At 46.3% G+C, this 23,808-nt stretch overlaps 1 protein-coding gene across 1 annotated transcript in view; it reads right to left on the bottom strand.

Moving 5' to 3' along the window:
• Positions 1-2,795: 2,795 nt before the first annotated feature.
• Positions 2,796-23,808, bottom strand: part of TOPBP1 (DNA topoisomerase II binding protein 1) — a 126,790-nt gene continuing 105,777 nt past the window's right edge. Inside the window, exons 22-28 of the mRNA XM_088462808.1 lie at positions 11,237-11,397; positions 10,820-10,928; positions 7,908-8,071; positions 7,463-7,603; positions 4,770-4,859; positions 3,596-3,757; positions 2,796-3,489 (exon numbers count right to left, since the gene is read on the bottom strand). Coding sequence (XP_088318934.1) covers positions 3,361-3,489; positions 3,596-3,757; positions 4,770-4,859; positions 7,463-7,603; positions 7,908-8,071; positions 10,820-10,928; positions 11,237-11,397 — 956 coding nt within the window. The 3' untranslated portion in view covers positions 2,796-3,360. The remainder of the gene's footprint in view (positions 3,490-3,595; positions 3,758-4,769; positions 4,860-7,462; positions 7,604-7,907; positions 8,072-10,819; positions 10,929-11,236; positions 11,398-23,808) is intronic.

Genomic DNA, 23,808 nt, shown 5'->3' with positions numbered 1-23,808 from the left:
TAGCGCGTTACCCAGGCAACCTACTGACACTTCCTGTTACCGAAATACCAGCACTAGCTAATCAGCGCAATCAAAGCCACGGACAATGAGAAGATAAGCCCTGCGCTGAAATAAACAGCCCTAGGAAATCAATAGTAATGACCACAAAGCTAGCGGCATATAGTGTTAGGTTCGAATCACAGGTAGTCTAAAAGGTAGTTACTTGGATCCAATGTCTGCCATAGTAGCACAAAACTGCCAATCCCAAACAAACAAACAGTGATAACATTATCAATTCTTAAAACATTCATAATAGCAGATATTAGTAACTATGGCCACAAACTTCAAATGAGGCACCAGAAAAAAAAGAAAAAAAACTTCAAAAATGTGAAAAAATAAAAATGAAAAGTTTTTATGATAGTCATTATGGTGATGCACCCCTAGGTAGTCATTGTCATAACACACTTATTGAACAAATCAACATTTTTCTCAGTAAATATATATGTAATGGGGCTATTGTAATGAAATGTTCACCAAATGTCAGCAACAACCCATGCAATCCACACATGCAAAGAAATCAAACCATAGATGTCCATAAATTAAGTTGTGTGTCATAATGTGAAATGCTCTACAAACGACATATTAATATTAGCGATTGCTGGGGATACATGGGACCCCATTGTGCATCCATGAAGTTTTATATAGAGGTTGCCATCAAAATAAAAGTGGTTAATTGTTTTTTTTTTTTTTCTTACACTATTGGAAAAAACTGACACTTCTGGCCCTTATACATGACAATAATCTCAATAGCTCTTTGAATTGCTATTAGTTCTGGGATTTGCACAAATACTGTAGCTCCAAGAGTTTTGTTTGTGCTTTTCTTATTCCTAGACATGTTCAGACAGTACATTTGCATATATATATTTTTTTATGTTACCTGCTTGTAGATGTTGTTCAAGGTTTGTCCAATTTTTTTTTTATTTTTTTTTTAACTGTTTTATAAATTATACTTGTGATATAAACACACAGGGCCGTATTCAATTAGGTGCGAAAAGCCGTTTTCTGCGATAAAGTGCGAGTGATGTCATTTCAGCATGCGAAAAGTTTCCTCCGTATTCACTTCCGGACACTTTTCGCCGTTGTGGAAACTCAATGCAATGGAAACGGCGAAAAAGTTTTGCCTACTAATAGGTGTCGAAAAAAAAGTGCAGAATTGGGGTTTTGGGGTGCAAACTTCAGAAAACCCCCCTGCACTCATGGACAGTCCTCCAAAGGTAAACTGCGTAAAAAAAAAAGAAAAAAAAATACTTTAGATCACCCCAAAAAAGTACTTTCGTTTTGAGGGCGAAAAAGTCCAAAGTTGGGGGACAAACTTAAAAACTAGCGACAGACTCCAGGGGGACCCCCAAGTATGCCCCAGGTGTTTTTAAGTTTGCCGGTGGTGCGGCAGGTGGATTTTTTACGTTTTTCTAAAACTTCACTTTAGCAACTTTAAAATATGCTAGCACCCATTTTCATGTACCCCAAATTTGCTGGGACTACTTATTTTCACCAAAACACTGCTAAATGCTATTCTTCACCACTTATGCCAAGACGCTAAATAGCAGCTATTGAGATAATTTAAGTACCCCAAATACCTTCAGCAGGCCTATTCAGGGGTATCTAGAGTGATCACCAATGTCAATGCATCTTTTGGGGGGTATCAGGCTGATTTCTCCAAATCTGACAGTGAAAATGGGACCCGGCGAAACTGTAACATGCGAAAAGTACTGATTTGTAATTGAATACGGGGATAAGCGGGGACACATGCGACACATTTTCGCATGGAAAACCAGCGATGACAGCGAAAAGTCTGACATGCGAAAAGTACAGGATTTTTTGCACCTAATTGAATATACCCCTTAGTGCGTTTAAACACGGCTGCACCCCTCCGCCATGGCTGCCCCTCAACTGAATCTAAAACTATAGCAAGTCTGATTTAAAGATAGGCTACATCTAATCACAAATGGCCAGCTGATCAAAGCACTGTGTTTGAGTAAATACCAAGCAGTATGCCACAATAAACTAGGCTTTACTGAACAACACCCACACAGGTCATAGCAATTACAAGCAAAACACAAATTTTACAAACAGATTATTTTCCATGAGGGTGAAATGTAGGTTAAGATGTGTTGTTTGCAGATGGAAATCAATTACATACATTTTAAAACACAGATGATCTGAATGAGACTGGAATGCAGAGTAGAAGTTGAAATGTGCAGCATAAGAAATGAATTGGGTTTGGCACCTAGTGCATGTGGTTGTCTAGATAATTTTGGGGAGGATGCTCTGCATTTCAAGTCATGAGCTGGGTACACACTATGCAATGTATGTACCCAGCCACTGGGATGACACGATGTAACGGTACATCGCACTGTCCGTACACATGTGCGGTGTACAGCAGCACGATGCATCATTCCATGCTGCATTTAGCAGCATGGCAGCACAGCAGATGAGACTGTGCGATGAATGACCCACAAAAGTACACGCTATGCGATCCGCACTATACTGTATATTGTTTCGATCCGCGTTAGAACTATATATCATGCAGTGGATCACATAGTGTGTAACCAGCTTTATTGTTCCAAATGCTTTCAAGCATCTCTAAAAATCTGTCAGAAGATAATGTAACTAATAATTTAATCTATTATGTTCTATAGTGGCTCCTATTTTCTGATAGATACACCGTGGTCTGAACACACAAAAGACAGTCCTTGCCCATTAAAAATCCCAACTATAACATCTGTATGGAATTAATAGCCGTGTTACACTCCAAATTCAATTTGTTCAATAAAATGTTTATTTTGTTTACACTAAATTTACAACAAGTAGTGTTTTGTTTTTGTTTTTTTGAACCATGTACTCAAACAGTACCATAGAGGGAATTATTTGTGCATAAAGTGCCTTTACGCAGAACAGTTGTTAGCCATCCAACAACTGTTGGTACTATCAAAGAATGTACAGAACTTATAAATAGAATCTACATATTGCAGTTGTACTATATGCAGTAGAATGAACGGCATGAAAGCTGTAGACAATTTCAGTTTGTACATTAAGAATAATTGGCAACAGGAAAAGGATAAATTAAACATAAGTGTTGTTACATACTGTAAGTGGACAGGGTCACTATTGAATACAAATGAACAGATGACTGAGAAAGCAAGGTCTCTTCCATTTGTTATAGAACACCAATGAATAAAAATAGAATTTGATCAGTAGCACGGCTACATGGAAAATAAGTTTATTATTAATAAAATGGTTAAGGGGGTAGAGGATTATTGTTTACAAATCCATTGCATATCGAATAAGTCATACAGAAAAATGATAAATACTAAAAACATTTTAATTCAGTCTAGACCGTTTCACATCATTGGTGTCATCAGAGTTTTTTCTCTTGCGGGACGTCACATGGTTTTTAAGAAAAGGGACAGCATCTGGGAGACAGTAGTTGCTGGCAGGAGGCGGTGGGTCCTAGTAATAAAATGGTAATAAAATGTAAGACTGGTAAGAAGGAAAACGTTGTAAAGTAACGCAATAGTAAAAATAATGGATATACTGAGTTTCCTCATTCCATTACCTTCATAAGGTAATCAGCAATATACTCTGGTTTTAGACAGTTCACTCCTTGTGCTGCAGCATCTGATATATTGACTTTTGCATCTTCTGGTTTCAGTTTACTGAAGTCTGCAAACAAGTATGTTGCCTCTTTAAATAGAGAGGAAGAATGGCCGACAAATACCTAGAATTGCACACATTACAAAATAACATTACAAAATAACGCAATGATTTTAAAAGGATCAGTAAACTAATTAAATAATCAACTCCATGTCATAATTCCATTCCTGACTTGTTCAGGGTGTCATTGTAGCACCCTACTGAGGATGCACACTGTGCCCCTATTCAGCTAAGAGTGCTGACAAATGCCAGCTTGTCTTGTACACGAAGGCGAGGTGTAAGAGGCCTGACTACTATGATGCAGAATTGCTCTGATAAAGTCCTACAGTTTATACAACCAGATGCATGCTAACCAGCCAATAGCTAGTGTGTCACTTTTATTATATGCAACACAACTCCATCATTAGTGCAATGCAGCGTTCTCCTCACATCAATCCTCAGGCAGGTAACCCAACCTAGTAAGTGTTCTCCGATGACCTGCCGAGGAAGAGATCCCAGTGGTGTGGACATTACTGTAGCACTGATTATCACAGTTACAACAACACTAACTAGTTAAATATACATGTGTGTACATTTAAAAGTGCCATTACACAACTATGTTTTCTGCATGACTGAGAACATGCTATGCTGCTTAATAATTCCTAAACAAAGGACACGCGCATATGCTCAACTTTCTCACTTGATGTAGTCGTAGCAGCTTCCACAGACAAATATATATGTATATTCTCAGAATACTTTATAACGTGATGCAGAACGATACACAAAAATCATTGCATTCAGATAAACATTTTATCTAAGTAAAATTTGCTTAGAGATGTTAAACATTTATTTGCAGCCACTGGGGAAGATTCAACCTTTTAAAGGACTAATAACTGAAAACTAGAATGCTACCAATGCTCCTCCTCCATGGAATAAGATGTACAATGTTGATATTGATACCAATAACGTTTATTAAAACAGTCTAGACTCCCTGGTATCTGTCCATAGCTGCACACTTCACAATGGTTTCGTATGTTACAGAATCTAATGAAAGGGATTGCAGTTTGTTTCTAACATAGTAATAAGATTATTCAGACCTTTGCACCTCCTGATTGCAGAAGACGTTTAAACCCAGCTTCTTTTGTTTGGTCAACATTTAATAGAACAGTCCACCCACTGAATGCACCCTGCAAATGTTGAAGAAGATTACATGACAATGTAATTTCAAAAGGCAAACATCCCCCAAACACCAGCAATTACGTGACATTTGACTACATTCTGCACAGTAATGACAACATGTAAAAAAAACTAAAAAACTTCACCCACTACTGAAATAGCTGACTGGAAACCCTCTACCCCATAAGTATAGAATGGAGATTATATGATGTCCTGCTATTTGAAAGACATAGTTTACATTGGCATAGTGACTCTGGTCACAGGTTGTTCTAACACTGAGAATCAGTGGCGTAACTAGGGTATTTGGAGCCCAGGGCAAATTTGTAAAGGGAGACCCCCCACCCCGATATGCGCGCGGGAAAAAAATGGGCGTGGTCACTTAAAAATGGGGCGTGTCAACATGACACACCCCTTTATTTTCACGCTGAACATTCCTATCCATATGCACCTTAACCCCAGTAGTACCCCTTATACAGTACCCCCAGTATGCAGTTGTGGTCCCTCTTATGCAGGCCCATAGTAGTGCCCCTTATACAGTATCCCCAGTAGTGGTCCCCCTTATACAGCCCCCAATTAGTTCCCCTTACTCAGTGCCCCCAGTAGTGGTCCCCCCAAATGCAGTGCCCTATGTAGTGTTCCCCCTTGTGCAGTGCCCCCAGTAGCAGTCCCCACAATGCAGTGCAGCCAGTAGTGCCCTTTATATAGTGCCCCCAGTAGTAGTCCCCCCCCTATGCAGTGCCCTTTATATAGTGCCCCCAGCAGTAGTCCCCCCCCCCCCCCCCATGCAGGTTTCCCAGTAGTGGTCCCCCTTATGCAGGCACCCAGTAGTGATCCCCCCTATCTAGTGCCCCCTATAGTGGTCCCCGCAGTGCCCCTAGCAGTAAGCCCCTTATATAGTGCCCCCAGCAGTAGTCCCCCCCCCCTCCCATGCAGTGCCCCCAGTAGTGGTCCCCCTGATGCAGGCTCCCAGTAGTGACCCCCCCTATCCAGTGGTCCCTGTAGTGGTCCTTCCTGTTATTGCCCCCAGTTGTGGTCCCCCCAGTGCAGTGCCCCTAGTAGTAGGCCCCTTTTATAATGCCCCCAGTAGTAGCTATCCCCCCCCACCCCAAAAAAAAAAAAAGTGGTGGCCAGTTGAGGTTCCCCCTCCTGATTAAGTGCCCCCTGTAATGCCCCCCCCCCCAGTAGAGGTCCTCCTAATAATGGTGCCCCCAGTAATAGCCCCCCCCAGTAGAGGTCCTCCTAATAATGGTGCCCCCAGTAATAGCCCCCCCCCCAGTAGAGGTCCTCCTAATAATGGTGCCCCCAGTATTAGCCCCCCCCATTGTGCCCCCACCCCAGTAGAGGTCCCCCCAGTGGTAGCCACCCCGTTGTGCCCCCCAGTAGTGCTGACAGGTTTTTAAAAAAATATATATAAAAATATACTTACCTGAATCCACGCTGCTGCTGCTCCTCCTGTCCGCGCCGCCGCTCCCGCCAGTCCTCCCGGACTGGCGCGCTCAGCATAATGGGACAGATGTCATGAAGTGGGTGCTGCAGCAGTCAATGAGAGTCTATCTGACTCTCATTGGCTGCTGTTTAACACACGCATCGCCGCCAGCGCTGGCGGCGATGCGTGTTATGCACAGCCTGAGCCCGCCTCCTAGCGCTATTGGGCAAGCGCTCAGGGGGAGGGAACGAGCTCAGGTGTGAAGCATAGGACCGGCGCTGGAAGCCTAGCGCCGGTCCTGTGTTAATGTGTAGCGCTGACCGCACTCATTGCGATCGGAGCTACACTGGCTAACTAGGGCGGGCGGGCCGGTGGCGCCCCCCCGTGCCGCCGGTCCAACGGCGCCCAGGGCACGCACCCTGCCCGACCCCCCCTAGTTATGCCACTGCTGAGAAATCTATTGCTTTGAATGGATACAGGTTGGGCTAGCCACCTAAATGTTCTACCACATTGCTTTAGTATTGGCTCTAGTCCTGCCTGCTTCAAAGTTACTTACACATTACCATGTTTACAATTTTAACAAGCATTCTTATTTACAAAGCACTTCATATTAAAAACAAGTTACCTGAACACTGCAATTAATTTTATGGCCATTTTTCCTCAACTATTTTTACATTTGTAAAGCTGGGCATACACTTATCAGCTAGATCAGCCGATAATCTGCTGATGGGGTCGACTGAACAGTGTATTGCAGCGATCGAGCAGTAATTATCAGTCTGCCAGACATCGCCCAGCATGTCTGAAAGATCCGATAATTGGTGTTCCGATTTCAACTATCTGATATGCAGAAAGCATCCAATATCATTGCCATAATCTGAGTGTGTATGGAAACAATATAGGATTTTGTCAGCATGTTAGATAGTTGGTCTGTCAGTCTGACTTGTGTGCCCAGCATAAGTTGCATAAAACATTGCTCTTTAAAAGTGCCAGCTCCACTCATCCACCAGTCTATACCCCAGTGTCTTGAGCTCCAGTGTCCCCTGGTGGATGAAGGAGAAAAGGGGCATATTAGATAACTAATATACACATTCTTTAAACGAATGCATAGAATGAGACGAGATGCAGCTTTTTCTTCCCTTTATGAATGACTGGTTACGGAGCTTTGGTCAGCCATGTGCAGCTGCATACCTCCACAGTACCCATATCTTGCTTTATTTTCTGCAGTTTCTTCCTCCATCTCATTGCTGCCTCAGCTAGCATCCGTTGCTGCATGCTTATGTTACTAACAGCATTCAATATCGAACTGCTTCCCCACTCGTAATCATCTTCCTACAAGAAACACATCAATACAATATAAAAGGAAGAAGATAAATATTTTGTGAATGTCACCACAAAAAGTAAAGTGAGGTAATTCATCAAACCTACATTGCAGAACAAACAATGGTTGGAATGTATATGTGTAAAAAAAGTGATTGAAAATATGGTTGCCTATTTAATGTTTGAAGCATGTCAACATTAATGTTCCACTAACACATGTAGCAATGTAACATGAATGAAGAACAGATCATTTAATCACCTGTTGTAAGTTCATCCTTTTCTCTATACAGTAGAAAGAGTTACTGGTATAACAGACCTGAATGAAACGCTTTGCAGCTCGGCAAGCCTCCAAGTAAGATCGATGAAGCACCCATTTTCCTGCAGCCATTGAGGCAAGATACTTCTCATTACGGAGAGGATGCCCAACAAGGATGTGTGTACAGCTTGGGTCAAAGCATTGCTTGTCTATCACTACTCCACCTAGAAGCACACAAAGCAAGATCTCATATTATCCTGTAATAGAGAAAATAAACACCTACAAAACACACTACATAAAACACATTTTACACTACGAAATCATTTGAAGCCGTAACTTTTTATTTACCAAGTTAAATGCTAAATACAAGCAGGCTTTTTGGAAATCACTATGGCAGATAAAGTACAAAACAATATTTTAATTAAATAATAATCAGACCACACCTTCATGACCAGACCAAATTTGTGTTTTGGAGGAGTCTATTTTAGTGGGAATACATCCTCTATTCCATCCAAGCAAATGTGTTTTGTTTTGGGACAGAAAGGGCTTTGTCAAGAATATATAAATTTAATACCATGGTCATTAGAAGAGGGAAACAAAATTGGAGATAATTAAGGAAAAACTTATTTAGTGCAGTACAGGCTATTTCACCCACAATTGGGCAATACTCAGATAGGTTTACTTTTTACAAGGTATGATGCAATCTAGGGCCCAGAAATTAAAACACACAATTTAGTGTTAGAGGCTTTATTCTCCCTCAAAAAGTATAATATGCACAAATCATAAAGGTGGGAGTAGTAACATGATTCAATCCCCACCCTTCCTGAGGCAACAGGCTACTAGTAATAGGATGTAATACTAGCAGACCTGCCAGTTACCAAAAGATTAGTATTGCAAGTGATCTACTAATTCATGTCTTTCCTTTTACTCTACCAGATTTGACAAATAAACATTTTAAGTCCTGTTCCAGTCTCTGTCAAGTCACAGATAACTCCTCTGACCTTAAGATGATTTCCTAACATTTTATACTATGTATAGATAAATGGTAATAAACTCCCTGGTAGGTGTCTGTTTGTTCGGGCTAATCTTGAGAACCACTGGACAGATTATGATGCAGTTTTCACTATTCTATAGAGCAGTGGTTCTCAAACTCGGTCCTCAGGACCCCACACAGGTCACATTTTCCAGATCACCCAGCAGGCACCCAGGTGTAGTCATTACTCACTGACACATTTTAAAAGATCCACAGGTGGAGCTAATTATTTCACTTCTGATGCTGTGAGGAGTCCTGTAAAACATGCACTGTTTGGGGTCCTGGAGGACAGAGTTTGAGAACCTGTGCATTTGTCAAGAAAGGCTTAGGTCAGGGGTCTTCAACCCGTGGCCCACCAACCAAGGGGAGCTTTTCTCCGCGGCCAGCCAACAGGCTCCATTTGTCGGGCGCCTGCTGAGATTTTACCACCAGCGAATACCCGGCTCCCTACCTGCACCGCCAGCGGGAGGCTGGAGCTCACTACTGAGCTCCGGCTACCGGCTCCCGCAGTGTGTGCAGCGCACTATGGGAGAGACGTCATGACATCTCTCCCATAGTTCAGACAGAAGAGCAGCCGGGCGGACCGAAGGCAGCAGAGACGGGAGCGGTGTTTAAGGTAAGTAGTAGTATTTTTTTTTTGTAAGCAGCTTCACTACTGGGGGCACTACTACTAGGGGGCATTACTATTAGGGGCACTAATCCTAGGGGGCATTACTATTAGGGGCACTACTACTAGGGAGCATTTCTATTAGGGGCACTAATACTAGAGCACCACTAATGGGGGCACTGTGTAAGGGGCACCACTCCTGGGGGCACTGTATAAGATGCATTACCACTGTGGGCTCTATATAAGGGGCAGCACTACTGGGAGCACTGAATAAGGGGTACTACCACTACATAAGAGGCATTACCACTGTTGGCACTGCATAATGGGCAGCACTACGGGGGGCACTGAATAAGGGGTATTACCACTACTTGGGGCACTGCATAAAGGGCACCACTACAGTGGGCATTGCATTAGGGGCACTACTGCTGTGGGCATTATGTGTAAGGGGCACTACTACTGTGGGCATTATGTATAAGGGGCACAAATGTGGGCACTGTGTAAAAGGGGCACTGCTGCGTGTCATACATGAATAAGGGACACTACCTTGTGGTGCAATGTGAATTGGATGAATCATGAGTGTGCTACTGTGTGTGGAGTATAGCTTAACGGCCCTCTGGCTTCGTTGAATTTTTTAATGTGGCCCACACTGTGTAAAAGGTTGAAGACCCCTGGCTTAGGTGTAACAAACACTAATGTATGACAAAAGGGAGCCAAGCAGTGACTATTTTAGTGAAGAAAGTCAGTGAAAAAACAGACGTCCGAGCTCCTTCTTGGCTTGCGCTGCCTAAACCATTAAAAGATATATCACGATGGACTTTATTTTATACCAAGTAGCGATTGATACGTATTATCTGGTTTCTCCAGAAATATTGATGTAAGCAATGTTTACTTATACAAAATTTAAGTTTTTACCTTTTTTTTTTACCGTTCCCATATGTGAAAAATTATTCTTTAATTTGAAATGAGTCCAATTCCTGTTAAGAGTCTGCTTTGGCATGACAATAAATAAATCACAGGGGGAAACACTTAATGTGGCTGGAGTTGACGTAAGTGGAGAGTGTTTTGCTTATGGACAAGTTTACGTGGCCCTTGTGTGTGTCACGTCAAAACTAAATCTATTTGTGTTGATGCAGGGAAAAACGAGTAATGTCATCTACAAGGCTTACAATCTTATAAGACCTCGGTTAAAAAAAAAAAAAAAAAAAGAAGACTATTGCTGTAAATTCTAAAATTGCTCCTGTGCGCAGTCAGAGCATGTCTCTAATGACCAATAAACTATTGATATTTTTAGAAACAGACAAAAAAAGCATTATGACACCATGAACAATTTACCTAGCTCTTCAATGAGTTGACTGTAATCAATTCTTTCCTGGGGATTCAAGGACGACAGCTGGAACCTACGTTCCTTTTTATCTTCGTCTTCCACTGTTATCTTCTCATTCTGCCAATAGCAAGTATAGAAAGTTAAAATGTAGTATGCAGAAAATAAATCAGATACAAAACTAAAGTGCTTTTATTATTTTTTTACTTATGTAACATAGCCTAAAACTGGCGAATATATAGTCCACACCAGTATGGAGTTTAAAAAATTATCTATATCATGTTCTAGAAAGGTCTCCTTATATCCCTTTATTTTTTTAGAATAGGATAAAATTACATAAGCCTGTTAATGACATAATGCAGAATAAAAGCTATTAGAAAATATAGTACAAATAAAGCATTAGAAGTTCAGTAAATACAAATTCTCACCACTTCTTTGGGCTGTGGTGCTACTGGTGGCTTGGCAAGAGGGAATGCAATACTCGGGGCTTGTGGGGTGGGGATCAGACCATCCTCTTTGATTGGGGATTGGAAGTCTTGTTCTTTTTGGTGGGTTACTCCTGCTGATGCGTGTTCTAGTTCACATGCCCCTAACAACAAAAACATTTGAAGATTGTGGTCAATGATCATTTATCTTCCATTTCAAAAACTATAGGGCATAATCAAGACTGAGTTATGTTGGGTCACAGAGCAGCTGTATAAATCGATATTCACGGTAACCCAACAATAATCCCTCATTTCACTGTGCAGGCCTATGGAGGTGGAGCTAAAAACTTGATAGCATGAATTTTATGTGGTTGGCTATTAACATTTTACACCGCTGAGATCTGCTGTGTAATGTAATCATAAACAGGTTATTAGTAGGGGTTATATAAAAACATTGATGTGAGATAATTCCACCAAACTGGTCTATGTGAAAACATATCCTTTAAACTGGCATCTTGCACTTCTGCATATCTGTTAGCAAACACAATTTTATGATTACCAATAAGTAAAGCTTCTCAAAGCACCAAAGTGACACATCAAGCTACAGTCTGTTTTGAGGCAGGCCATCTGCTTTCAAAGATATCATAGGGTACCAACAAAAACTAACTAAGCTAAACTCCTGTACTCATCCTAATCATGCCCATGTACCTAGACAGTTTTGGCCAGTAGGGTGCCACCAGTACCCGCACCTTTTTTTTAGAATGCACAAGACATCCCAATCAAAAAACAAGTGAAAGTCACAAGGGAACATTATAGCGTCAAGCAGACACACTGGTGAAACATTCTGTTCTACCCAACACATGATCCTGCCGATTCCTTCTGTTGGAACTATATATAATTTAAACCACAATGTACAAGCCCTAGTGTGATTACAGGTATCCTAATTTAGATATACTGGAGATCCAATAATTTACTTATTGAGAGTGAGAAATTAACAATAGAAAAGATCAGACAGATTTTATTGGAAACAGATCTTTATTTATTAATTAACTAGTACCGTTCCAGATCTTATCAATTCAATCTTCAATTTGTCCACCTGGACATAGGCAGCTAGGGGACTTGAGTTTGAAAATGGGCTGAAAAGACCCAGTTAGCTATTGAACAAAAAAACAGGTTGGAATAAAAAACCCATCTCAGTTCTCCTAGAACAGAAGGTAACCCAGCTGTGGGCAGAAAGGTGTGATGGGCTTCTTGCAGGGACCTAACATTTTCTTACCCACAGGGAAATGGGTTTGAAAAAACATGTGGGTGAGCTCGGAGATCAGTAAATATCCTTGATCCACAATGCCCTTCTCATCCAGAAACCTGACGTGGAACTGAACACTGATTCCGATAGAAAAGTTGGGCAAAAGTCGGCACCCTTTCCTGGGGGCTAGTAGGAAAACAAAGACATGATTAATATTTTTAAAAGCTAAAGGATCCTCTACACCCCATGGCCCAGTGGATGAAAGAGCAATTAGTTATGAACCAGTCCTTCATAACATTCCAAATAACAATTAAAGCCAGGACAATGTGAAGATAGTCCAGATCTGGATGATGTAAAACCCCAGGCCCTGAAAGCAGCCATTACCTTCATGAACTCTATAGCCACAAGAGAAGTGAGGTAGTAGTGTTCCTTGCCAATGGCAAACCTCCTGAATTTGTCTGATTAAAGCCCCAAACACAGGCTTCTATGCAAAGGGAAAGGAGATCATGGATATCCACTGTCCACAAAGTTGCCAAAATCCTTGCCAGAATCTCGCACACATACACTAAGCATTAAAAAACACCTAACCTGGTCAGATAGTCTGAGTGGCCACTTTAACAGTCTTTAGCTAGTTGAGAAGTCGGGGGTGTGGCCTGGAGTGGGCAGCATTTTGCATACTCTCCCGCTAAAAACTTGTTAATTATCCTGCATTTGGAGGTTTCCCCTCCAGACTATCGTGGGGTCTGCTCTCCTGTCTGGATGCCTATCAGACTGGTGCTTCCCTGAAGCCGTAGCTCTGCCTTTTCTACAGTTCCCGTTCGTCCGCTTCAGTGTTGTGGCTTGTGAGATGCGGATCTCCAACCTGTTACTTCCTGGCCGTATCTTATTTAACTCTGCTGCTTCGCTCATCCTTGGATTGTGGACTAGGTAGCCGGCTGGCTTGTTTATGTCAGCATTGGCGTTGTTACATGTCTGCTGCCTCTTGTTAGCTTGTCTCCTCTGCGGTATATGCTGGTGAGCTCTGGTGGTGCGCTAGCCGCCATCTTGCTGCTGGACTTCTTCAAGGTTGCTACTTCGGTCTTCTAGCTGTTCTGGGACTTATCCTGCTATTTGATACTCTGGACCTCAGTTTCACATATTGCACCTGCTTTTTGAGAATATGGATCTATCTGTGGCTGCATAACTAAAGGATGGATATCTTTTTGTTTCAGATCCTTCAGGCTATTAATGCCTCTACTCACGGGCTTCTCCATAAGTTTGGAGATCTGCAAGTGGATATCCTTTCCCCATGCTCTGCCCCCTGAAAATTATGGTCATTATATGTAGGATCTGTACTGGCAGGTTTTTGTGTAATTGTTTTGTTCTGTTTTTGCCTCTTGTACCCACTCTTCAGGCTCGGTGAACCCGAATGGCGCCTTCTGGGATTTGCTATATCCTATCTCTATAATAGGGGAGTTTGTGTTTATCCTGTATTGCTTATTTTGTATTTTGGCTCCTTACACTGCATTATGCTATTACCTATGCCACATTTACTTTTCCATGCCTGCTTCATATATTGTACTTTAGTTGTATGGCTGTACTCTAAGAAACTTAGAATGAAACTAAACAGCGAATGCAACTCTGATTGAAGAATAATTCAGAAGGAAAGAAAATTCAACAGCAGAACATAGGCATAGACTGGAGTGATCACCCTTTGCATATCAAAGAAACAACCTGAAAATAAACACCAATTGAAGAGTCCAACAGCTGGAGGAGAGCAGTAGACATGGATAACAGCTGACTTGTCAGTTGTAACCAGGGGCACTCCTGCAGGTGATGCTCAATCATTAATGTTCATCTTAGCTTAATGAGAAATTCTGAAATGCACAAAGCTATTACTACAAACAAATGTATAAGATTTTCACTATTCACCAGTCAATTATGAAACAGTTGGCCCATATTTTTAGATTGACAAAAGTGGAAGAATCTGTTAAACATGTTATCAGGGCTTACGTAATAATATGAGATATGGTAAGAACTTACCCTTGTTATCTCTATTTCTACGAAGTCCATAGGGTTCCACAGAATACCTTGGGGTATAGGTGTGACGTCAGTCGCAGGGCACCAAAGAGTTAAGCTTTCAGCCTCCCAGGATGCACTAGGTCCCCCTCCTATACCCCGCCCCCGGGCCAAGGCACCTCAGTTAGTTACCAAGCCATAGGCCGGAGGAGGAGAAGGAAGAGAGAGAACAAAGATCTGGACACATACAAGAATCACATTCTCACCAGAGGGAGACGGAAAACCGGTGACCAGAGCAAAGCCCATCTGCAGCACAGGTGCGACAGGGCAGGAGTCCTGTGGAACCCTATGGACTTCGTAGAAATAGAGATAACAAGGGTAAGTTCTTACCATATCTCATATTTTCTACTTCAGGGTCCATAGGGTATCCACAGGATACCTTGGGGATGTCCCAAAGCAGTATCCTTTAAGGGTGGGGACGCTCCTGTGCAGAAAGGAGAATCCGCCGCCCGAAGGAAGCATCCTGAGAGGCGAAGGTGTCAAACCTCTAATACCTCACGAAGGTATGGACAGAAGACCACGTAGCAGCCTTGCAGATCTGAACTGCCGAGGCACCACGTCGAGCTGCCCACGAAGGACCCACAGACCTAGTGGAATGAGCCTTCAGAGAAGGAGGGACCGGTAGGCCTTCATGAAGATAAGCTTCAGAAATAGCCATACGGATCCAGGCTGCCAAAGTTTGCTTTGAAGCAGGCCAACCCTTTTTACGGAAGCCATAGAGGACAAACAAAGCGTCCGACTTCCTAAACAAAGAAGTGCGGTCAACATAAGTCCTTAAGGCCCGCACAACATCCAAAGAGGCCTCACCCACGGAAAGACCCGGTGAGTTAAAGGCCGGAACAACTATTTCCTCGTTAACATGAAACTGGGAAACAACTTTGGGAAGAAACTCGGGCCGAGTGCGGAGCACTGCCCTGTTCCCATAAAAAACCAAGAAAGGGGGTCTACAAGAAAGAGCCCCTAACTCAGAAACACGTCTGGCCGAAGCAATGGCCAGAAGGAAAACAGTCTTAGCTGTTAGCCATTTAAGATCCACTGAGCCCAGTGGTTCAAACGTCGGTCCTTGGAGAGCCCTCAGGACCACAGCCAAATCCCAAGGCGCCACAGGTGGAACAAAGGGCGGCTGAATGCGGAGAACACCCTGCATAAAGGTGCGCACATCCGGGATTGTAGCAATCCTACGGTGAAACCAGACAGATAGGGCCGAAACCTGTATCTTCAAAGAAGCAAGGCGAAGCCCATGATCTAGTCCCGCTTGCAGGAAGGCGAGAATCCGAGACAGACGAAACTCCCGCGGTGCATAACCTCTCGGTCGACACCACTGGAAGAACGTATGCCACACGCGATGGTATATCCTCGCGGAAGACGGTTTCCGAGCTCGTAACATGGTACGCACCACAGAGCTGGAAAACCCCCGGGACCTCAGCATGGTCGTCTCAACAGCCACGCCGTCAAAGACAGCCGAGTCAGGTCCGGGTGAAGGCAAGGACCCTGAGACAGAAGGTCCGGTCGTAGCGGCAACCGCAGAGGACTGTCCACGGACAGACCCTGAAGGTCTGAGAACCAGTGCCGTCTGGGCCACGCGGGAGCTATCAACAGGAGCGTCCCTCCTTCCTGTTTGAATTTCCGGATTACCCGTGGAAGAAGGGAGACCGGAGGGAACATGTATGCGAACCGGAACGTCCACCGGACGGACAGAGCATCCACCAGAGACGCCCCTTCGTCTCTTGTGCGAGACCCGTACACCGGCAACTTGTTGTTGTGCCGGGACGCCATGAGGTCGATTTCTGGAAGACCCCACCTGTCCACCAGTAGTTGAAAAACGTCCGGGTGCAGGGACCATTCCCCCGGATGAACGTCCTGGCGACTTAGAAAGTCCGCCTCCCAATTTAGCACTCCCGGGATGAAGACCGCTGATATGGCCGGAAGATTGCGCTCCGCCCAAACCAGGATCCGAGAGACCTCTACGAGAGCCGCCCGACTGCGAGTTCCTCCTTGCCTGTTTATGTAGGCCACGGTGGTAGCGTTGTCCGACTGGACCTGCACCGGGCGACCCTGGAGAAACCGCTGTGCCTGCTGGAGAGCATTGAAGACCGCACGGAGTTCCAAGATATTTATTGGAAGCTCCGCTTCTGTCGGCGTCCACCTGCCCTGGAACAAGTGTGGACCCGAAACTGCTCCCCAGCCCCGAAGACTGGCGTCCGTTGTCAACAGGACCCAATTTGGAACCCAGAACGGACGTCCCTTGTTGAGGTGGGTCGTCTGTAACCACCACGCAAGGGACAGGCGAACCTCCTGGGTGAGCACAATCGTCTGGGACTTCAGAGACTGAGGCAGCCCGTTCCACTTAGACAGGATCAGGTGCTGCAGAGGTCTGGAGTGAAACTGGGCGTATTCCACCATGTCGAACACCGACACCATGGAGCCCAGTAACCTCATCGCCGAGTGTAAGGACACCCGGCGGCTGTGCAGGCAACTGCGCACCCTTGACTGTAAAGCAGAGATCTTGTCCTCCGTCACGAAGATCCTTTGCTGTCCCGAGTCCAATAAGGCTCCAAGATGCAGAATCCTCCGAGACGGGATTAGAGTGGACTTCTGCCAGTTGATTAGCCAGCCGTGCCGTTGCAGCAGTGCAATGGTCAGGTCCAAGTGGCGTAACAGGAGCTCTGGAGATCCTGCCACCAATAACAGGTCGTCCAAATACGGCAACATGCGGACTCCCTGCAGCCGCAGAGAAGCCGACATGACCGCCATAGCGTCCTGTATGTCCAATGACACCATGTAGTCCCCAGGTTCCAGCGCCAGAATGATGGACCGTAGGGTCTCCATCCGAAACTTCGGGACCCGCAAAGACTTGTTGAGTGCTTTGAGGTTGAGAATCGGACGATATGACCCATTGGGTTTCTGTACCAAAAATAGATTTGAATAGAAACCCTGGCCCCTCTGGGAGAATGGAACAGGCACTATAACTCCAGCCTGGAGCATAGTGTGCAATACCTTCCGCAGCTCCGTAGCCTTGTTCCGGTCTGATGGTAGACCCGTGGTGAAGAATCGAGCCGGGGGTCTGTGCCGGAAGGAGAGGGCGTACCCGTGAGAGACCACCTCCAGAACCCAAGTGTCTGTCGTAGTGAACGACCAACACCGGGAGAACTGCAGCAGGCGGCCTCCCACCCTGGGATCCCCCAAGGGGAGACCCGGACCGTCAGGCCGCAGGCTTGTCATCTGGCTTGGGGGCCGGACGTCTGGTACTCCATGCCTGTTTCCGGGGCTTGACCGATTTCTTAGGGCCAGCCTGTCGAGGAAACGACTGTGGTTTGGGCCTGCCCTGGGCCCTAGATGACCGAAAGGACGATGGTCCAGAACCAGAAGGAGCAGCGGCCGACGGGAGACAAGCAGATTTGGCTGCCGCCAGCGTGGCCACAATCTTATCCAGATCCGGACCGAAGAGAACTTCTCCGGTAAACGGCAACGCTTCCAGACCTTTCTTGGATCTGCGTCCGCCTTCCAGGATCGCAGCCACAAGGTGCGACGAGCAGCTACCGCTGCTGAAGAAATTCTAGACACCAGAGTACTAATGTCTAGAGCCGCCTCGTTGATGTAGGTGGCCGAATCACGGAGATTGCCAATCAACTCCGCCTGTTCGGCCGGACAGTCGGATTCAAAAGAAGCCTCTAATGAATCCGCCCAGCGCTCCATCACTCTGGCAACCCAGCAAATGGCCATAGCCGGCCGTGCTGCCCCCCCTGCAAGGGAATAAGCGGACTTCAGGCAGATTTCTACCTTGCGGTCCGTAGCATCCTTAAGGGAGGACATGGATGGCATCGGCAATGTGGCACTACGGACAAGACGGGTCACGTGAGAATCCACCTGTGGAGGGGATTCACACTTAGCAAAATAATTATCCGCGAACGGATAAGCCACCGCCAGGCGTCTCTGCGGCTGGTATCTTTTGCCAGGTTGTTTCCACGCCTCCTCTAAATGGTCCACCAACTGACCCGAAAGAGGAAAGACTGTGGCATCGCCCTTCACATCTTTGAAAAAGGCATACTTAGATTTAGCCGCTGGGGGAACTTCGTCCTCAATCACCAAGGCTGTGCGGACCGCCCGAATAAGTCCAGGAATATATACTTTGGACTTAGCATCAGCGTCCTTAGTATGGAAAGGTTCCTGATCGTAAGGATCCAGAATCTCCCCATCATCAGACGTCCCTTCGTCATCCTCATAAGGAGCGGACAGAGACGCCACCGGCCTTTTATGAGGCCGCATCACAGACTCCCCTTGCAACACATCCGACAAGTGCTGTACAGAACTCGTCAGGGAGTTAACCCACGCTGGCTCCTGAGAACCCGGGAGCGGGGAAATAGGGAGACTGTGGGGTACCACCAATTGTCGTGGGAACCCCTGCATGGGTGACGACACCACAGACTGCTGGGACAAACCCATCGGAGTAAACGCGGGCTGCGGAGCTAACTGGCCCACTAAAGCTGTTAACGCCTGAGCGAAACAAGCCCAGGGCGGCTCCTGTACCGGTGCTGTAACCGTAATAGGCCGCGCCATGGACAAACACTGCCGGCAAAGGCCCTCCGCGCTACCCTCCCCCTCCGCTAACGGTACTTTGCACGTGGTACACTGTAGCCGGAGGGGAAAATCACTTTCAGACATGATGGCACCACGTATGTGACCTCTCTCACCAATTAAGTATTAAATAGGCGAGAGACCACCCTGCAGCACCGCACCGCAAGGGCTTTAGCAGAAAGAACAGGGACAGTAATAAAGCTGACAGTTTAGAGAAGAAAAGTTACAGGCAGCGCTAGCACAGTCACATACAATGCAGAGAAATAACAATTCCTGCACTAACAGCGCTGATCACTCAACTACACAGACACAGGGCCTGGTAGGACACAGCGCTGCATACACAGACCTGAGCCACAGCGGAGGAGAGGTATGCGGGGGGACCCAGACCACGATGCTTCCTTCCAGACTTCCAGCAGCGTTCACCATGCGTTGCAGAGAAGATGGCCGCCGAGGAGCAGAGAGAAGCTGGCCTGGGGGAGGAGCGCTGACACAGGACCAGTCAGCACAGTGCAGAGAGGGCTGTGTGCAGCGGGGGAGGCGCCGGCTGTGAGACAGGGAAGGCGCGCTCCCCTGGCATGCATTTAACCCCTGGGACGCCGCAGCGCTACCGCTCTGCTGCGGTCCGCTGTCCCAGGGGGTAGTGGAAGCGCAGGTTGGTCGCCTGGCTCCACGCTGCAGCCAGTCCCCAGGGAGCCCCCTGCCTGGGGACTTAGGACCATGTGATCAGCGGGGACCCACCGCGGGACCCCGCTGCTTACCTCTGTCCCCCTTGAATCCGGCCATGGTCCGGAGCATCTGGGGTCACCGCTAGCTGTGACCCCAGACGCCCACCAGCATCCCCGGATCAGTACCGGCGTTCTGGTACCGGCGGGGTGTAGGGAAGACAGCATGGACGTCAGGACTGACTGTCCATGCTGTTCATCCAGATGTGCAGCCACAGCTGCATGAACAAAAAGCTTCAGGGGCTCTTCTAGCCCCCACTCCAACAGGTGCACCCGACTCCGGCCGGGCACCAAACTAAACTGGGGTGCCTTGGCCCGGGGGCGGGGTATAGGAGGGGGACCTAGTGCATCCTGGGAGGCTGAAAGCTTAACTCTTTGGTGCCCTGCGACTGACGTCACACCTATACCCCAAGGTATCCTGTGGATACCCTATGGACCCTGAAGTAGAAAATTATATACAGCTTGGCAAATAATGCATTTGTAGGCAACTGCAGATCCTACTTATTCAAGCCTTTGTTATCAAGTTATGTGTACAGGTTGCTGCTTATATAAAACTCTCTGTGCAAGGCTTAGGTGAATATACAGTTTATAGCCAAAATGTAAATACGAAACATAGTACATACAGGATAGTTATGGTAAAACCTACCCTTGTTAACTCTCTTTCTTCGAAGTCCATAGGATCCACAGGGAGACAATGGGGTGTAGGTGGTACTTGGACACTAACAGCAAAGCATTTTTCAATCCCAGGATGCTCCGGTTCTTCCCCCTAAACCCCGCCCACAGCCTGAAGGCAACTCAGTTTTGTTAACAAGCCCAAGGCAGGAGCAGGACAGGAGAGAAGGAAGACTGGTACACTGAAGAATCATACTCTCACACAGAGAAGGAAACAAGTGACCAAGAGAAGAAACCCATAGAAGCCAGGTGCGTCAGGGTGGGTGCCATGTGGACCCTATGGACTTCGAAGAAAGAGTTAACAAGGGTAATTTTTACCATAACTCTCCTTTTCTTCTTCAGGGTTCATAGAGCTCCACAGGAAGACAATGGGGATGTCCCAAAGCAGTTGGTCAAGGGCGGGGATGCTCCTGAGCTGAGACGCGAACCCAGGCGCCCGAAGTAAGCATCCTGAGGAGGCAAATGTATCAAAGGCTTAGAACCTAAGAAAGGTGTGGACAAAAGATGTGGACAAAAGATCACGTAGCCGCCTTGCATAGTTGTTCGGCAGACACCACAGCAGGCTGCCCACGATGGACCCACAGAGCGAGTAAAATTAGCAGATACTGTAGCCGGCACAGGAAGGCCAGCCTGCATGTAAGCCTGTGAGATAGTCATGCGAAGATAACTACCCAGAGTGTTGTTAGCTGGCCATCACTTCTTGTGGAATCCATATAGGACAAAAAGGGAGTCAGATTTCCTGATGGCACTAATACGGTTCACGTAAATCCTCAGAGCACGGACCACATCCAAAAGATGCCTCACCTCCCGAGAGGTCTGGTGATTGAAAGGCCGGAACCTAAATTTCCTCATTGAGGTGGAAACTAGAGACCACCTTGGGAAGGAAGCCAGAGTGCGCTCAAAGAACAGCCGTGTCCGGATGAAAGAGATTAGAAATGGGGAGCAACAGGAAACCGCCCCTAAATCCGATACCCTACAGGCAGATGCTATAGCCAGAAGAAAGTCTTCGCAGTGAGCCATTTGACATCTACTGAATCCAGGGGTTCGAATTGAGGTTCCTGAAGTGCGTGGAGAACCACTGACAAATCCCATGGAGCCACAGGAGGGACAAAGGGAGGTTGTATTCGTAGAACACCTTGCAGGAAGGTGTGAACATCCGGTAGAGGAGCAATTCTGCACTGGAACCAGATGGACAGAGCACAGACGTGCACTTTCAGAGAGGCTAGGCGGAGACAGAGATCAAATCCAGCTTGAAGAAAGGCAAGGATTCTGGAAACCCTAAAAACCTGAGGGTCAGTTTCTAGTAGCACACCACTGGAAATATGTATGCCACACCCGGTGATAAATCCTGGCAGAGGCCGGTTTACGCACTCTGAGCATGGTCTGGACCACAGAGCTAGAAAACATTTAGATCTTAGAAGCAATGTCTCAAGAGCCGAGTCGTTAAAGACAGACGGGCCAGGTCAGGAAGTTGGAGAGGAACGTCTATGGAGAAACTTTGAAGATCACAGTACCAATTGCATCTGGGCCAGGCTGGAGCTACCAACAGGAACGTGCACTCTTCTTGCTTGAACTTCCGAAGAACCCGAGGCAGAAGGGAGACTGGAGGAAAGAAGTACGCCAAATGGAAGGTCCACTTCAAAGATAATACGTCCACGAAGGCTGCGTCCCTCGTCCTGGCCCTGTACACTGGAAGCTTGTGGTTGTGTCGGGAGGCCATGAGGTCTACATTTAGTAGGCCCCATTTGTCCACCAGGAGCTGAAAGACCTCTGTATTGAGAGACCACTACCCTGCATGCACGTTGTGACGGCTGAAAAATCCACCTCCCACTTGAGAATCACCGGAATGAACACTGCGGAGATGGCGTTCGGCCCATGTGAGAATGCGGGACACATTTGACAATGCTTACCGACTTCGAGTGCCTCCTTGGTGATTGAGGTAGTCCACTGCAGTGGTGTTGTTGGACTGTACTTGTACTGGATTGCCCTGAAGAATATCCTGAGCCAGAGTGAGGGCTTTGTAAATAGTTCAGAGTTCCAGGAGGCCCATTGTCTGGGATCTGAGCAGATGAGGCAGCCCGTTCCACCTGGAGAGGATCAGGTGTTGTAGGGGCCTGGACTGAAACTGAGCGAACTCCGCCATGTCGAAGGTGGACAGCTTGAACCACAAGGTCTGCATTAGAGTGTGAATTGACAGTCGGCGACTGTGGAGTAATCTGCTCACTCTGTGCTGTAGTACAGAGACTTTGTCTGCTGTCAGGAACATTCTCTGAGCCAGGAAGGCTCCCAGATGTACCATTCTATGAGAAGGGTTCAGGGAAGACTTTTTCCAGTTGATAAGACAACCGTGCATTTGTAGAAGGCAATGGATACTTGTAGATGGAGATGAAGAATTTCTGGGGAGCTTGCTAAGAGCAAGAGTATGGGAGCAGTCTGATCCCCTGACAACGAAGATAGGCCACCTTAACTGCCAAGACCCGAAGAGCTGTAGAAAGCCCAAAAGGCAGTGCTTGAAATTGGTAATGTTGCTGTAGGACAGCAAACCGGAGACACTGCGGATAAGGCGCTATAGGTACATGTAGGTAAGCATCCTGAATGTCCAGAGACACTATAAAGTCCCCAGGCTCCATGGCCAAGACAATCGAGCGTATGGCTCCATACGAAACCTGGGCACCCTGATAAACTCGTCCAGAAACTTGAGGTTGAGGATAGACCAATGAGACCCGTTGGGCTTTTGAACCAAGAAAATATGAGATATGGTAAGAACTTACCCTTGTTATCTCTATTTCTACGAAGTCCATAGGGTTCCACAGGATACCTTGGGGTATAGGTGTGACGTCAGTCGCAGGGCACCAAAGAGTTAAGCTTTCAGCCTCCCAGGATGCACTAGGTCCCCCTCCTATACCCCGCCCCCGAGCCAAGGCACCTCAGTTAGTTACCAAGCCATAGGCCGGAGGAGGAGAAGGAAGAGAGAGAACAAAGATCTGGACACATACAAGAATCACATTCTCACCAGAGGGAGACGGAAAACCGGTGACCAGAGCAAAGCCCATCTGCAGCACAGGTGCGACAGGGCGGGAGTCCTGTGGAACCCTATGGACTTCGTAGAAATAGAGATAACAAGGGTAAGTTCTTACCATATCTCATATTTTCTACTTCAGGGTCCATAGGGTATCCACAGGATACCTTGGGGATGTCCCAAAGCAGTATCCTTTAAGGGTGGGGACGCTCCTGTGCAGAAAGGAGAATCCGCCGCCCGAAGGAAGCATCCTGAGAGGCGAAGGTGTCAAACCTGTAATACC

Source organism: Taudactylus pleione, unplaced genomic scaffold, assembly GCF_031769625.1.
Source record: "Taudactylus pleione unplaced genomic scaffold, aTauple2 ptg000053l, whole genome shotgun sequence".
Lineage (NCBI taxonomy): Eukaryota > Metazoa > Chordata > Amphibia > Anura > Myobatrachidae > Taudactylus > Taudactylus pleione.
The sequence above is the reverse complement of the archived record's forward strand: the minus strand, read 5'-3'. Positions and strand labels throughout refer to the sequence as shown.